The 13,523-nt window shown below is 39.2% G+C and overlaps 1 protein-coding gene across 1 annotated transcript; it reads left to right on the forward strand.

Annotated features, from left to right (window-relative positions):
* The first annotated feature begins 484 nt into the window (after positions 1-484).
* Positions 485-12,885, forward strand: LOC114355463 (cytochrome P450 6B1). Its single transcript, XM_028308303.1, has 10 exons — positions 485-682; positions 2,976-3,307; positions 4,462-4,660; positions 5,030-5,341; positions 5,703-5,821; positions 6,186-6,287; positions 6,956-7,168; positions 7,832-7,971; positions 8,518-8,620; positions 12,573-12,885. Exons 2-10 carry the CDS (start codon positions 3,016-3,018, stop codon positions 12,746-12,748), a joined length of 1,656 nt encoding a protein of 551 aa, XP_028164104.1. The 5' UTR covers positions 485-682; positions 2,976-3,015; the 3' UTR covers positions 12,749-12,885.
* The last annotated feature ends 638 nt before the right edge of the window (positions 12,886-13,523 follow it).

Genomic DNA, 13,523 nt, shown 5'->3' on the forward strand with positions numbered 1-13,523 from the left:
ATTAGTGAATCTACTTTTTTCGACTTTTGTTCCACAATGTAGTCAGAGAACCTGTTATAGACAAGTTATTTATGTTAAGTTTTGCCGAGTGAGTCATCGTATCTACCTTAAGAGAAAATTATGGGAATTAAATACGTATAAACATCAATTACATAAAAACATCTTAGATAAACATGTTAACTGTTTTTTATATTGTAGATTCTGTCTGTAAAATGGAGGTTTCTCAGATCTACTTATTTTAAAGAAATTTAAAAATGTCTGTTTATAACTTGCCCGAGCCCGATCGTCGAATCCGGGCCCTTTACGTTTAAGGAGATTCAAGCCACACCATCGGACAAGTAAGTAACGGGTGTCTCACCGACCCATTGTCCGAATCCCAATCATCGCACTCGTATGTTTACGAATATGCGTCTACGAACTTTCTCTATTACAGCATCACTGCGCCCGCGCTCGAGTCGACGCATGTCACTCGCGGTTCCAAATTCAAATTCGTATGGTGTTCTTAATTCAAAGTTTAAATTGTTTTTAAAAATATTTCAAATTGTCGAGTGCGCCTCTGTCAAATGTGTGAGTGTTTTGTTCTTCGGACATGCGAGTGTGATGTGTTGTGCATTTAAACGATCTTGTTTTGTTTATATTACGGAGTTACTGCATTCAATGAACGATTTTTAGAATAAGAAAGGTTTGGATACTATACCTACATATTTATTAATATCTTATCTATATATATAAAAGAAAGTCGTGTTAGTTACTTCGCTTATAACTCAAGAACGGCTGAACCGATTTAGCTGAAAATTGTCAGGGAGGTAGTTTAGAGCCAGGAGAAGGACATAGGATACTTTTTATCCCGTTCGAAATTAAAATAAAGTCTGCTTATTTATTGCCATTAAGGCGGAACAAAGTTCGCCGGGTCAGCTAGTTTTATATACTTAAGACTTCATTACTATTTACAATATTATGAGTTGTTTTGAACTTTTGTAAACATAGGCTTTTAAAATATAGAGAAAGTTATCGAATGACTCAGATATAATTCCAGATAATCTGCTATAGGAAGCAATGGAAAATTCTGTTGGATCATAAAACTTTCCGTTACATAAACATCTATCGAATCTTGGGCCTTAATGCTATTTTGTTGAAGCCGGCAAGTTCTTAAAGTAGAAGTAAATACAGTGTATCTAGTTCACTCTTTTATTATGCAAGTGTAAACGGTTTGTTTTGTGACGTAATATTGTATGAGAAGTATTACGTTAGATCCCGGTAACGCTAAATTATCTATAGTTAGTTCGATACTATTCGAATTGGCATCGAAATTTATTAAAATTAAGTTATTTAAAAGATGCCAGCTCCAGTTGGAAGACGTAGCGTGGGCAGGCCTCCCACTAGGTGGACCGACGATCTGGTGAAGGTCGCGGGAAGTACCTGGATGCAAGCGGCGCAGGACCGGTCTTTGTGGAAATCCTTGGGGGAGGCCTTTGTCCAGCAGTGGACGTCTTTCGGCTGAAACGACGACGAACGACGATTTAAAAGATTAAATTAAAATAATAAGACTGTATGGCTTTGTGGTTAACTGCAAAAGCTGCTGTAACGAAGACGCGGGTTCGAATCCCACAGACGGTCACAGAAAGTTTGTGTTATGAACCGAAAGAAGGAAAGACGAAAATGTTTATTTGCCATATAAAAAAAATACTAATAATCAGCATAAAAACCAATTAATTAATTTGAGTTCACCCATTTAAATTGTCACTTAGGCACTTTTTATTTGCGAAAAAAGCTTACATTTTTTATTAAATTGTGCAAATAAAATGTCAATGTTTTTAGGTATGTTTTTACGAGTGACAGTATTAAATAAAGCTGCGTTGAGGCTCATCGTTCATTTACACTCAGCTGGTGAAATTGAGGTCACACGTAAACTCAGATTTAAGCAAAAAGTTAAACATCAGCATAAAAATAAACCAAGTTTTATACTTTACAATTTATCGGTTTTACTGTAGGTGCTGTAGGTAAGTAATAAAGTAAACTGGTCTTATTCCGCTCCAAATGTTAAGATAGAGAAATAATCTTACACTTTCTTTAAACTAAAGGTGTAGTTATGACGTGTAGAGTTTGAAGATCTAATGAGATGTGGTGGAATTCCGTTGTCTTGGAAAACTTTTTGCTTACCATTTAACATATTTTTTTTTAATCAGAACACGGCAGGTTTTTACCGCAATCGTACCTGTTGTTAAGTGATTTTATTTGGGGATTTGCTATCATTTTGAATGAATGAAACGTTTGCTACGATTTTTTAAAACAAACTGAAAAGAAAGAATTCGCCAAAAAGCTCCATTACCTCTACATTTTTCCGTGTGCAAAGGACACAGATTGTGATATAAATAAATAAATAAATAATCTTTGGACAATTTCACACAGCGCCAGCTAGCCCCAAAGTAAGCAACTTAATGCTTGTGTTATGGGTGCTAGCTTAACGGATATACTACTTATATATGATATAGAAAGCGCTAATTAATTAACTAATAATACCTCACCTTTAGAGTTGCAAGTTGCTTCTTAACGTACTTACGACTGTATACGCAAGTAAGTAGTAAGAAATTAAGATAAGCCACTTACATTAGAGTGTTCACATTTGCATCGTATGTAATCACATGTAGTTACTTACTTACGTGAGTAAAACTTATAAATGTAAAGGCAGTTTTCAATGTAGTTCTTCTTCTTTTTAGTCGGGCACTCTTGTCATGGTGGTCGTGGTTGCGCTGACGAGGTACATGGTGGAGTGATTTCATCGCCGAGGGTAGCTCTCCTGGCGAAGTGCTTCCATTTCTGACGGTTAAAGGCGTCGCGAGTACACTTGACCATGGTGGACTCAGTGGCCTTTGTGATAGCGTCTATCCAGCGGGTTGGCCGACCGCGTGCTCTCTTGTCTTCCACACTTCCTGTAAATGTAGAGTTATTAAACATTAATTATTTCTAACCCACAGATTAACCAAAGACAGTGGATGTAGAGACTAGAGACCAAAGATGTTCGGGTTTAAACGATCAGTCGCCTTCCTGGTGGTGACCCTAGCGTGGGCCCTGCAATACTACACCTTCAGGAGCGTACTATTATGGTACATTTTCGCAGTACCACTGTCGCTTGCCGTGGTATATGCAGTTGGGACCTATGACCATGAGTACTGGGCCGATCGCGGGATCTTCGCCCCTCCTGCTTTGCCCTTCGTGGGGCATATCAAGACTGTCGTCACCTTCAAGGAGCAAGGAGGACTGTTTTTCAAGAGAATCTACGATCAATACAAGGATCTGAGGTTTTTGGGTGAGTATTTAAAAATTTAAAAGCCAGCATTTATCTCAAAGTACTCGCTGACAAGTATAAAATGAAAATAGGACATAATAGCAGCAGGATTATTATAAAATTGATGTTATTAATCTGATCAATTTTATAACGTAGGTAAATTCGTTCTAGTGATGTACCGTCTATCGATGTCAAAACTTTAAACTTCGCCGACGCTCTACTTTGCTATGCACTTAAACATTTGAAAAGTAATATTATTGTTGTTTTAATAACACGAGGTTAATTTAATCAAATGAAATATTTTATTCAGCGCAGCGACACCAATATTCATACTAATATTGTAGGTATTTCTTGTTTTTTGCGATTCCAAAATCTAGCTTGCTCAATATCAGAGGAAATTTAGTCGAAACTTATTAAAGTACTTAACTTTAGGTATCTCAATCGTTTAGCCACTAAACAAGTCTATCGATATCAAAGCAGTATCGATGCCCATCACTAATGTACTGCACCATCCATATTAATTCTGCTCAGAGACCGGAGCCGGACACTTCACGGACTCCGGGGTCCGGACAGCCCGGACGCTGCTCTCGGGGTGCAAGAATAATTGATTCTTCCTGCACCACCTTTAGTAACATTGAAATTGATACTTATTTGGTCTAGAATTCTAGATAAAAGCTAGCTGAAAAGCGGGGCAAGTAAAATAGTCTTTTGCTTTGTAAATATTACTAAAGTATCATCATCAATTTAGTCACAGGACGTGCAAAAACAACATTTTTTTTATGCATAACAAGGCAGGTATTTGACCACAATCGCACCTGATGTTAAGTGGAATGCAGTCTAGGATGGTACATAGGTATCTGCCCTGTAAGTGCCTATTCTCTCGCCTTGAAGAGGCCCGCTTATAGTTTTCGGGAAAGACAGCAGCAGGCAACGAATTCCAGTCCCTAGCTGTAAAAATAATAAATAAACTCAATGAATTTCCCCAGATTGGCTGGGTAGTCTGACCTGATCCATCGCTAAAATTCATGTATGACCTACACTCCTACGTTAGCGAGACGAGTCTAGGAATGATACTACCCACGAAAATAGCCATAACGACTCCTATTCATAAATACATAAATAATGGCTTCAAAACCTTTTCAAGAATTTATAAAAACTAGTTACTATTTTTCCAGGAACGCACCAATTCTACCAGAGGACCCTCGTGGTCCGCGACCCTGATCTGATAAAGAGGATCTGCGTGAACGACTTCCAGCACTTCGTGGACCGCGGCTTCTTCTTCAGGGAGGACGTGGACCCCCTCGCCGGGTCCGTGCTGTTCCTCCGGGGGGCCAAATGGAAGCGCCTTAGGGCTAAAATATCGCCTATATTTTCGTAAGTTGCCTGATATTCTCTTCTTCTTTGTCCCATTTTCATCCCAAGTTGCCTGACAAATATGTGGATAAAACTGTATGAAATACATTCTTAAACCATTTTAACAATCCAAACAAAACAAAGGCCATACTATTATGATTAAAATAAATTTAAATATTTTCCTTGTAAATTCATTTGTCATATTTATATAAATTAAAAAAGATTTACGCACTTTATCAAATTACCTATTTGTTGCCCATTTAGCAACGAACGGATATACATAGACATACACCCATCCATGGGACCACCGATATTTTTAGATTGGGTTTCCTGTAGATTCTAGCTTTAAAGAAATTATTGTAATTTTAATTCAATATCTCTACTTTCCAGGCCAAATAAACTACGAAGCATGTTTCCACTAATAGACAACACAGCAAAAGAATTTTTAGTTCGAGTGAAAAAGCAATGTACCAAAAACAAACACGATGCTAGTAACAACGCCAGTGAAAAAGACAAAATAGTGGCTAAAGAAGAAACTACTGCAGAAGTAAAGTTTGAGAAGTTCGTTGGAGGTTTCACGGCAGATGCAATAGTGCCGTGTGCCTTTGGACTGAAAAGCAATGTCATGGATAATGAGGATGATCCGTTTGCTGTAGCGCTGCATGCCTTCTACGAGATGTCGCTGTTCAACATATTTGAGAAGTAAGTGTAGCGTCTTCCCATAATGAGAGAGTTCGAGGTGACCCTTTAGTAAATAAAATCTCACTGAGTGGTTAGGTAGGTACTATGTAATTTTATCTCACTTAATTGCAATTATATCGCGAGTTACATAAACGGAAATATTACATATAACGTGGTAAGAATAGAGCAATTATTATAATATTAGATGAGTTTCAGTGAAATATAATACGAATACGTTCGTAATAATGTACAATTGGAGAATTTGGAGATAAAAAATTGCTCTAAAGTTATTGCCAACCTCCCCTTTTTTCAGCAGTACAATAATTTGTCTTAATTGTTATCATGTAGATTCCTTATCAATCATAAATCAAACTTATTTCAGGACCATGCGTCAATTCTGGCCAGCCTTCGTGCTGTTCTTCCGTATGAGAATCATTCCGAAGAAGACCCACGACTTCTTCTATAACATCGTCTGCAGTGTGCTCAGGGCCAGGGAAAAAGGTAAGAGTGTAATGCACGTTTTCACCATCAATCCCTATTTTTAAGTGACCCCTATGAAAAAAATCATGTTAAGTGTTACCATAGGGTTCCCTTAAAAATTAGGAATTGATGGTGAAAACGGACAGAAGAAGTTTATAATAAGCATATTTGTAAAAGTGAAAATCTATCAAAATCCATACAAAAACACCGGTTAAATTTGTAGTTACGGTTAAAAATAAAGTAATGCAACTCAGCCAGTAGGCATGTTACTCGGTCATCGAAAATCAACCTCATTTATTTTTCTACTACACTTCCAAGATTCCATACGGTACAAATGTCTTTTTGCTTCATACCTTGTATATTGACACAAAATTTTTGATTACAGGTGACCAGGAGAAACGCGGAGACTTCATAGACATGATGATGGCACTGCGCAACGATGACACCAATCAAAATAGCAAGCCGGTTGAAGAGGACATCGAAATCAGTGAGTTGACAAACTTCGAAATCGAATTTACGATAGATTTTAGCGTCGTTAGCGCTAAGACAACAGTTATTTCAGTCTGATTAGAGTTTTAAGTCAGGTTTTTGCATGATAATGCTAGGCGTAAGTTTTTAGGCATGATTTTTCTCATCTCAGTTATTGGGAAAACTTGAAAATCTTGTAACCCAGATCCCTCCAGCTACATATCCTGTTCCTCGAAGTCTGATATTAGCCAGAAGATGGGATTATTAAACTTTATCAGTAGTGCCACTCTATTCTTTCTTGCTTAAAGCGAAAAGACCTCCTAAAGCCTAAAGCCACAGAATAATAATGTAAAGCCTCCTAAAGCAAGGAGGTTAAGCAATTAATTAATTAAGGTTAAGAGCTCTTATAGGTTCTGGAGTGGATGCCACGTATCGAAAAGCGAAGCGTAGGGCGTCCACTCACAAGGTGGACCGATGACCTCATAATGGTAGTAGGAAGCTGGATACAGGTTGCCTCTGCCATCGGTCATTATGGAAATCACCTATGTGCAGTGGTGGACGTCCTATGGCTGAAACGATGATGATGATGTTATAAAGAGTACCTGAATGTCTCTTATGTTGTTGTCTTTTGATTTTGATTTTTTGATTTTGATTTTTGATTTTGATTTTGATTTCTTATGTCCTCAGCTGACATGGTGATAGCAGCAAACGCGTTCATAATCTTCCTGGGCGGCTTCGAGACCACCTCCTCGACCCTGGCCTTCCTGTTCCTGGAATTAGCGGCGCACCCAGAAGTCCAGGACAAGATGAGGAGCGAGATCGAGGAGGTGATCGCGAAACACGGCCAGATGACGTACGAGGCGTTACAGGACTTGACGTATATGGAGATGGTTATATTGGGTATGTATAGTAATTTAAGTTATAGGAAAATAGAACTCGGGAAAGCATTAAAAAAGATCAGCCCTCGACTTTGATTTATTTTAGTTTAACTTAACATTATCATTTTATTTATTAAAACTATACATAATAATAAACTTTTTCTCCTGTTAACGACCCCTTAAGAGACTTCTACACTTTATATTTATGTATATTCCTAGGTCCCATCTAGATTTATTTCTTGTGGTGATCTCTAGTTCAGTATAAGCAGGAAAACGTATTTCGCGTGCACAGATACAGTTACTTTCGCATACAATATTATGGCATGGATTTTTACGATGAGAAACTCTTAAAATATTGTGTAAGTCGAACTGAAATCGACAGCTTATGGTTTAAAATTAAGTTAAAAACATGTTCTAGATCATTGGTTCCCAAAGTGCCGCGCGCCCCCCAGGGGAGGCGCAAAGCCTTTAAAAGGGGGGCGCGGGCCATCTGTGTACTTAAGTATAAAAAACCTGCGACTGCTGAGAGATAATGCATTCCAGACTGCTCGATACGACCAATAAATAATGTTGACTGGAGGAGGGGGGGCGCGGATTTTTTTGTATGGTCGAAAGTGGCGCGTCTCAAATAAGTTTGGAATCAATGTTTTACATTAAAAAAGCATTTTAAATGTCCGTTTTACAGAGACCCTTCGCCTGTACCCGCCGTTCCCAACCATCCAGCGGATGTGCACGAAAGACTACACCATCCCGGGGACCACCGCCGTCGTGGAGGAGGGCACCATTGTGCTGTTCCCAACGCTGGGCATACACAGAGATGAACAGGTTTGTACCTATTCCATTCACTGACCACAACATTCTACTTCAGGTTTGTCCCACTAACTTATGACAAATAAGACCTTCTAGTTCTTTTTACAGACCTTAGTTAAGTATGCATTCTGATACAAAAATAATGGATGGAAGGGCAAAGCGTCATGATACTAGGCGAAAAGATAATGCGAACCTATTCCTACAACCACAACTGCAGATATTTAAGTCAGACTATTTAGTAAGTTTGAAAAAATACTGATACTGAAATAATAATAACTGATTGGGCACAGAACTATTTCCACCTCTCCTGTGTAGTAAGGATCTACAAATCTTGACCGTCAATAAAAACCCAACCAGTGAAGGCCAAGTTTGTCCTGGAAGAAACTGTCATTGGAACTGCAACAAAATTAATCAACTGCTAGTGCAATAAACTAGAAACTTTTTAAACTAAAAAAAATCTGTTTGACCAGTATGCTTGTCCGCGATTATCTCGCGTTTGGCTAAACCGATTTTGACGCGGTTTTCAGAAGCGTTATTTGTATAATTATATGTATATTCCAGTACTTCCCCGATGCGGAAGCGTTCCGCCCTACGCGCTGGGCGGGCGCCGCGCCGCCGCCCGGTGTGTATGCGCCCTTCGGCGACGGGCCCCGCTACTGCATAGGTAAGCAACCTACTGCAATACCTTATCACCATCATATACTCAATACTCTATAAGTTTCGTTCGTTCGTTTCAGCCGAAAGACGTCCACTGCTGGACAAAGGCCTGCCCCAAGGATTTCCACAAAGACCGGTCCTGCGTCGCTCGCATCCAGGCACCTCCCGCGACCTTCACCAGATCGTCGGCCCATCAGTGTGCTTACCATGAGTTTAAGTTACGTGTGCTCGCTAGCGACTGCGTAAAAAAATGTCATTAATTGTATGATATATTGTGCAGCGCCCCTAGCGGCTACTTTCAAGAAACAAAATCTCTATAGAGATTTTTGACGTTTTCGCTAGCGAGCACACCTAACGTAAACTCATGGTAGGTACACAGATCTACAGGGTGTTAGGTAAATGGGTATATTATTATGAGCCGACACTAGCCCATGTTAACATGGTCATATAAATGGTATGGTGAAGTCAGAAAATTGATATCTTCATTTTAATTACTTTAATTTTCACACAAAACAGATTTTATAAAATTTATTATGTATGAAAATTTAAAAAAATTTAATGATGATATCAAATTTCTGACTTCACCATACCATTTATATGCCCATGTTAACATGGGCTAGTGTCGGCTCATATACCCATTTATCAAACACCCTGTATAGAAGGAGAAACTGACTGACTGACTGACAGATCAACGCACAGCCTAAACGGCTAAACGTAGGCACTTGAAATTTGGAAGGGACGTAGCTTAGGTACCGTATAGGTGCACTAAGAAAGGAATTCCCGAAATTCCCACGGGAACGGGAGTTAGCGGGAAAAAACTTGTATGAAAAAATCTAAACCGCTTAAGATAGATGAAGGGGGTAAAACGGGATCCACGCGTACGAAGTCGCGGGCGGCCGCTAGTACTCTATAAGATTCGTTCGTTCGTTTCAGCCGAAAGACGTCCACTGCTGGACAAAGGCCTCCCCCAAGGATTTCCACAAAGACCGGTCCTGCGTCGCTCGCATCCAGGCGCCACCCGCGACCTTCACCAGATCGTCGGCCCATCAGATCTATAAGTTTATTGCTTCCTTCATAGTACATTTAGGTGTTACATTATAGTTGTAGATCACTAAGGACCCTGTTGGGCGCTGCAAACTAAAAATCAATAGGAAAGGAGGCTTCTTTTTATAGATAGAAAGTTATAGTTTAGGTACATCGCTAATGGTGTAATAGTATTTCGTAGTTAATAGCTCTTTTAGTCCAGTTATGAATTTACTATTATTATTTTATTTTAAATGATCATCATCATCATCATCATCTCAGCCATAGGACGTCCACTGCTGAACATAGGCCTCCCCCAATGCTTTCCATGTTGTCCGGTTGGTAGCGGCCTGCGTCCAGCGCCTTCCTGCTACTTAAATTAATGCTTTAAGTACTTTAATTTTTTTTTTTATCTTTTACGTACCTACATACACCAACGACAACAATACACTTTATATTGAAACACGCATAATGTTAAGCCAATTGCACTATCCCATAAAGAACAGTTTGTTAGAAATATAAATAGCTGCTTAGTAGCGTAAATGGTATTTAGGTTGCTATCTAAAACCGCAATTCGCCTTAATAATAAATAAACAAACCGTTTGAGTAATAAACTTTATTATCAATGAGTAGTTAAAAATAAACTACTTTATAAACTTAGCCTAGGTATACAAATATAAGTTTGGTTTCAGTTAAATTAAGTACCTATGTTAAGTTAGTGATGTCACCAGAACTTATCGCTATAGCAATTTGAAGTAAACTTATGTTCCTCCATATTATAATTTTGCATGTTATTTGTAATGGCGAAACATGTGCACTACTGAATTCTGTAACATCTTTATATACCATGTTTTTACGCAAATAAAATTCTGATTCTGATTCCACTGTATGTATTTTTTGGTTCAAAATAGTATTTATTACGAAGACCATAATGCTTTAGTTTGGTGTTTTGCATTATCTGTACGCACAGATAATAATAATACTGGTCTGTAAGTATACTTGTATGATGCATGCTGGCCAGTAGCTATCTTATCTTGCGGATGCATTAAGTATAGCATGTGAGATTGTGTGGGTCAATAGTTTAATTACAAATGTATGGTTAAATAATTGTAGATACACATTTTAACCAGTGCAATAATTAATTAAATATGAATGAACAGTAATTACTATGAGACCTACCTTCCATATTTATGTTTTTGTTTAGCAGTTTTTGCAGGAAACAATGACATTTACGGAGATTTAACAATTAATGTTACTTATTTAGAATTATCTTTGTTGAAAAATAAAATAAAGTAGGCCAAACCAAAATCACATAATATGTTTTTTTAGCAATTATTACTATTTGAATATTTTTGGTTACACTCTTTAAGTAGGAAAATCTTGGAAAGGGTTAAATAAGGATGGTAGGTCTCATAGTGATATCTGTCAGAATAACCCTAGACTACCTCCCCTAACGGCTCTGCCACTAATCCACAAACAAACGCACTTTAATACATTACAATTTATTATTATTATTATGTACACACACACAGTTTTGTTTTTTAAATATTATCTTTTTATTTATAAATATCTTATCACATCTTTTCTACTTCGTCTATATCGTATATTATTATTTTCTACTACGTCTGTATATACATTTAAAATTTATACGCGCACAATTATTATTTATGTATGTATATTTTATGCAGTATAGGTTAGTGTCCGTGACTCTCACTCGGCATGGGGCACACTGAAAACCAGCGTCGTGGCTTCCCTCACCGGGGGCCACGGCATATGCTGAGTGAGGTCCCATTGCGATGGGCATCGCTGTGCGACAGGGTGGCACTGCTTAGTTTATTCATTCATTTATTGTATGTTTTATGTCACCTCTGTCTTATTTGCTTTTTTTTTCCATTTTACCTCTTCTGTCTTTTGTGATGTCCATAGCAATAAATGTTTCTTTCTTTCTTTCTTTCTTTCTTTCTTTCTAATGAAATGAGGTCACCCTGTATAATTAACAACAAACGACACAATAACTACAAATGCTTATGTTATCATTGATAGTTTACAACTAAAGTTATCAATTTACATGTAAATTATCTCCTAATTTAGCCATTATGTAATTAGGGATGTAATAAGTATTATGTATAACAGGGCTTTAAAACCCTGTAACTATTGATCATTCATCATGCCTTCCAAAATAAGTAGATATTTAGTCTTTTCCAAGTTCCTGTCGTTTCATTAACATTTGATTAATAACTTATCAGCAGAATCGCTTTATTCAAAGTTATTGTTAACTTAGCTGAATTCCTGTGGTTACGACACATTGTTATGCGTTTTGCAATGGTATCAAATTTTGAATTTGTATTACTTATCGGATTACATTCTTATAACGGGACTATTGTGTACCCAGGATCTACAGCTTGGCTTGACAATAAAAACCCAACCAGTGAAGGTAAAGCTTGTCCTGGGGGAAACTAACTATCGTTGGACCCGCAACGAAATTGATCAGAAGAACATAGGAGTTCGAAGTTAAAGAAGAAGAGGTGTGACCCGCTGTCTGTCTTTGGTTCTTGATGCTATTTAGGATCTAGGTGGACCGACGATGTGGTAAAGGTCGCGGGAAGAACCTGGATGCGGGCAGTGTAGGACCGTTCATTATGGAAAGCCTTGGGGAGGCCTTTGTCTAGCATCGGACGTCATAGTACGCAGAACTGACGGCCGATGGGGCAGCAAGGTTCTAGAGTGGAGGCCACGTACCGGAAAACGCAGCGTGGGACGTCCACCCACAAGGTGGACCGACGACGTGATAAAGGTAGCAAGAAGGCGCTGGATGCAGGCCGCTACCAACCGTGTGATGTGGAAGTCATTAGGGGAGGCCTATGTTCAGCAGTGGGCGTCCTGTGGCTGAAATGATGATGAACGAATGAACTTAATGATATTTGTGTGCATTGCAGGGAAGCGGTTCGCGATGATCCAGATGAAGAGCTGCCTGTCGCAGGTGGTCCCGCGGGTGCGGGTCTTCCCCGTGACGCCCCGCGCCGGGCCCTTCGCGGCGGACCCGCGTTCCCCGCTCACGCTGCACCCCTACGACTCCCGCGTCAGAATCAGCCTCATTCAGACAGACAATTGAAGACTCATCTTTACAATAGTTTTGTTTATAAATCGCTCCCGCTGTCTGTACAGTTAGATCTTCTAAGGCCTTGTCCAGGAGGGCGAATTCGCCGCGAATCCTACGCGCGTTGGCGAGATACTATAGTCTGGTCTGCGAGCACGTAGAATTTTGTCCAACGACCCCAAGCTACCCATCCTTATCGCTAGCGCGTAATTATGTTGCTGTCGCGCTCGCACACTCACTGCTAGCGCCCGTCGCACAATCGCGACAGCAATATAATTACGCGCGAGCGATAAGGATGGGTAGCTTGGGGTCATTGGACAAAATTCTACGTGCTCGCAGACCAGACTATAGCTTAAAAAAGTCTCTCCCGTTGCCTGTACGGTTAGATCTTCTAAGGCCTTGTCCAGAAGGGCGAATTCGAATCCTACGCGCGTTGGCAAGGTACTAGCAGCCAATACATTGCGTTAACAAGACACGCGCGAGTTGAAAATTCGCGCGTAAATCTCGTCATTCATACGCTCGTGTTCGCGCGAAGACGTTCGCAGCGAATTCGCCCTCCTGGACAAGACCTAAGCACTGGCCTGATAAACTAAGTACCTATCACTTTTCAAGGCTGGGTTGCACCATCTTACTTTAAATTTAACAAAAGTCAAGTCCGTCAAACTTCATACAAAACACAACGGTTAACGTTATAGTCACGGTTAAAATGCAACATAGTCTTAAAATTGCAAGTTTGGACTTCGTGTCTTCAATAGAAGACAATAATAATTGTCAAAGAAAACTGATAGGA

The sequence above is a fragment of the Ostrinia furnacalis genome, unplaced genomic scaffold (genome assembly GCF_004193835.3).
Source record: "Ostrinia furnacalis isolate ACB-3 unplaced genomic scaffold, ASM419383v2 OfSCF2409, whole genome shotgun sequence".
In the NCBI taxonomy this organism is placed as follows: domain Eukaryota; kingdom Metazoa; phylum Arthropoda; class Insecta; order Lepidoptera; family Crambidae; genus Ostrinia; species Ostrinia furnacalis.

Bases quoted from the DNA above. Each gene is read 5' to 3' on its own strand.
- LOC114355463 (XM_028308303.1), top strand. From the start codon at position 3,016: ATGTTCGGGTTTAAACGATCAGTCGCCTTCCTGGTGGTGACCCTAGCG. The intron at 3,308-4,461 runs GTGAGTATTTAA...CTATTTTTCCAG, and splicing joins CAAGGATCTGAGGTTTTTGG to GAACGCACCAATTCTACCAG. The intron at 8,621-12,572 runs GTAAGCAACCTA...TGTGCATTGCAG, and splicing joins CGGGCCCCGCTACTGCATAG to GGAAGCGGTTCGCGATGATC.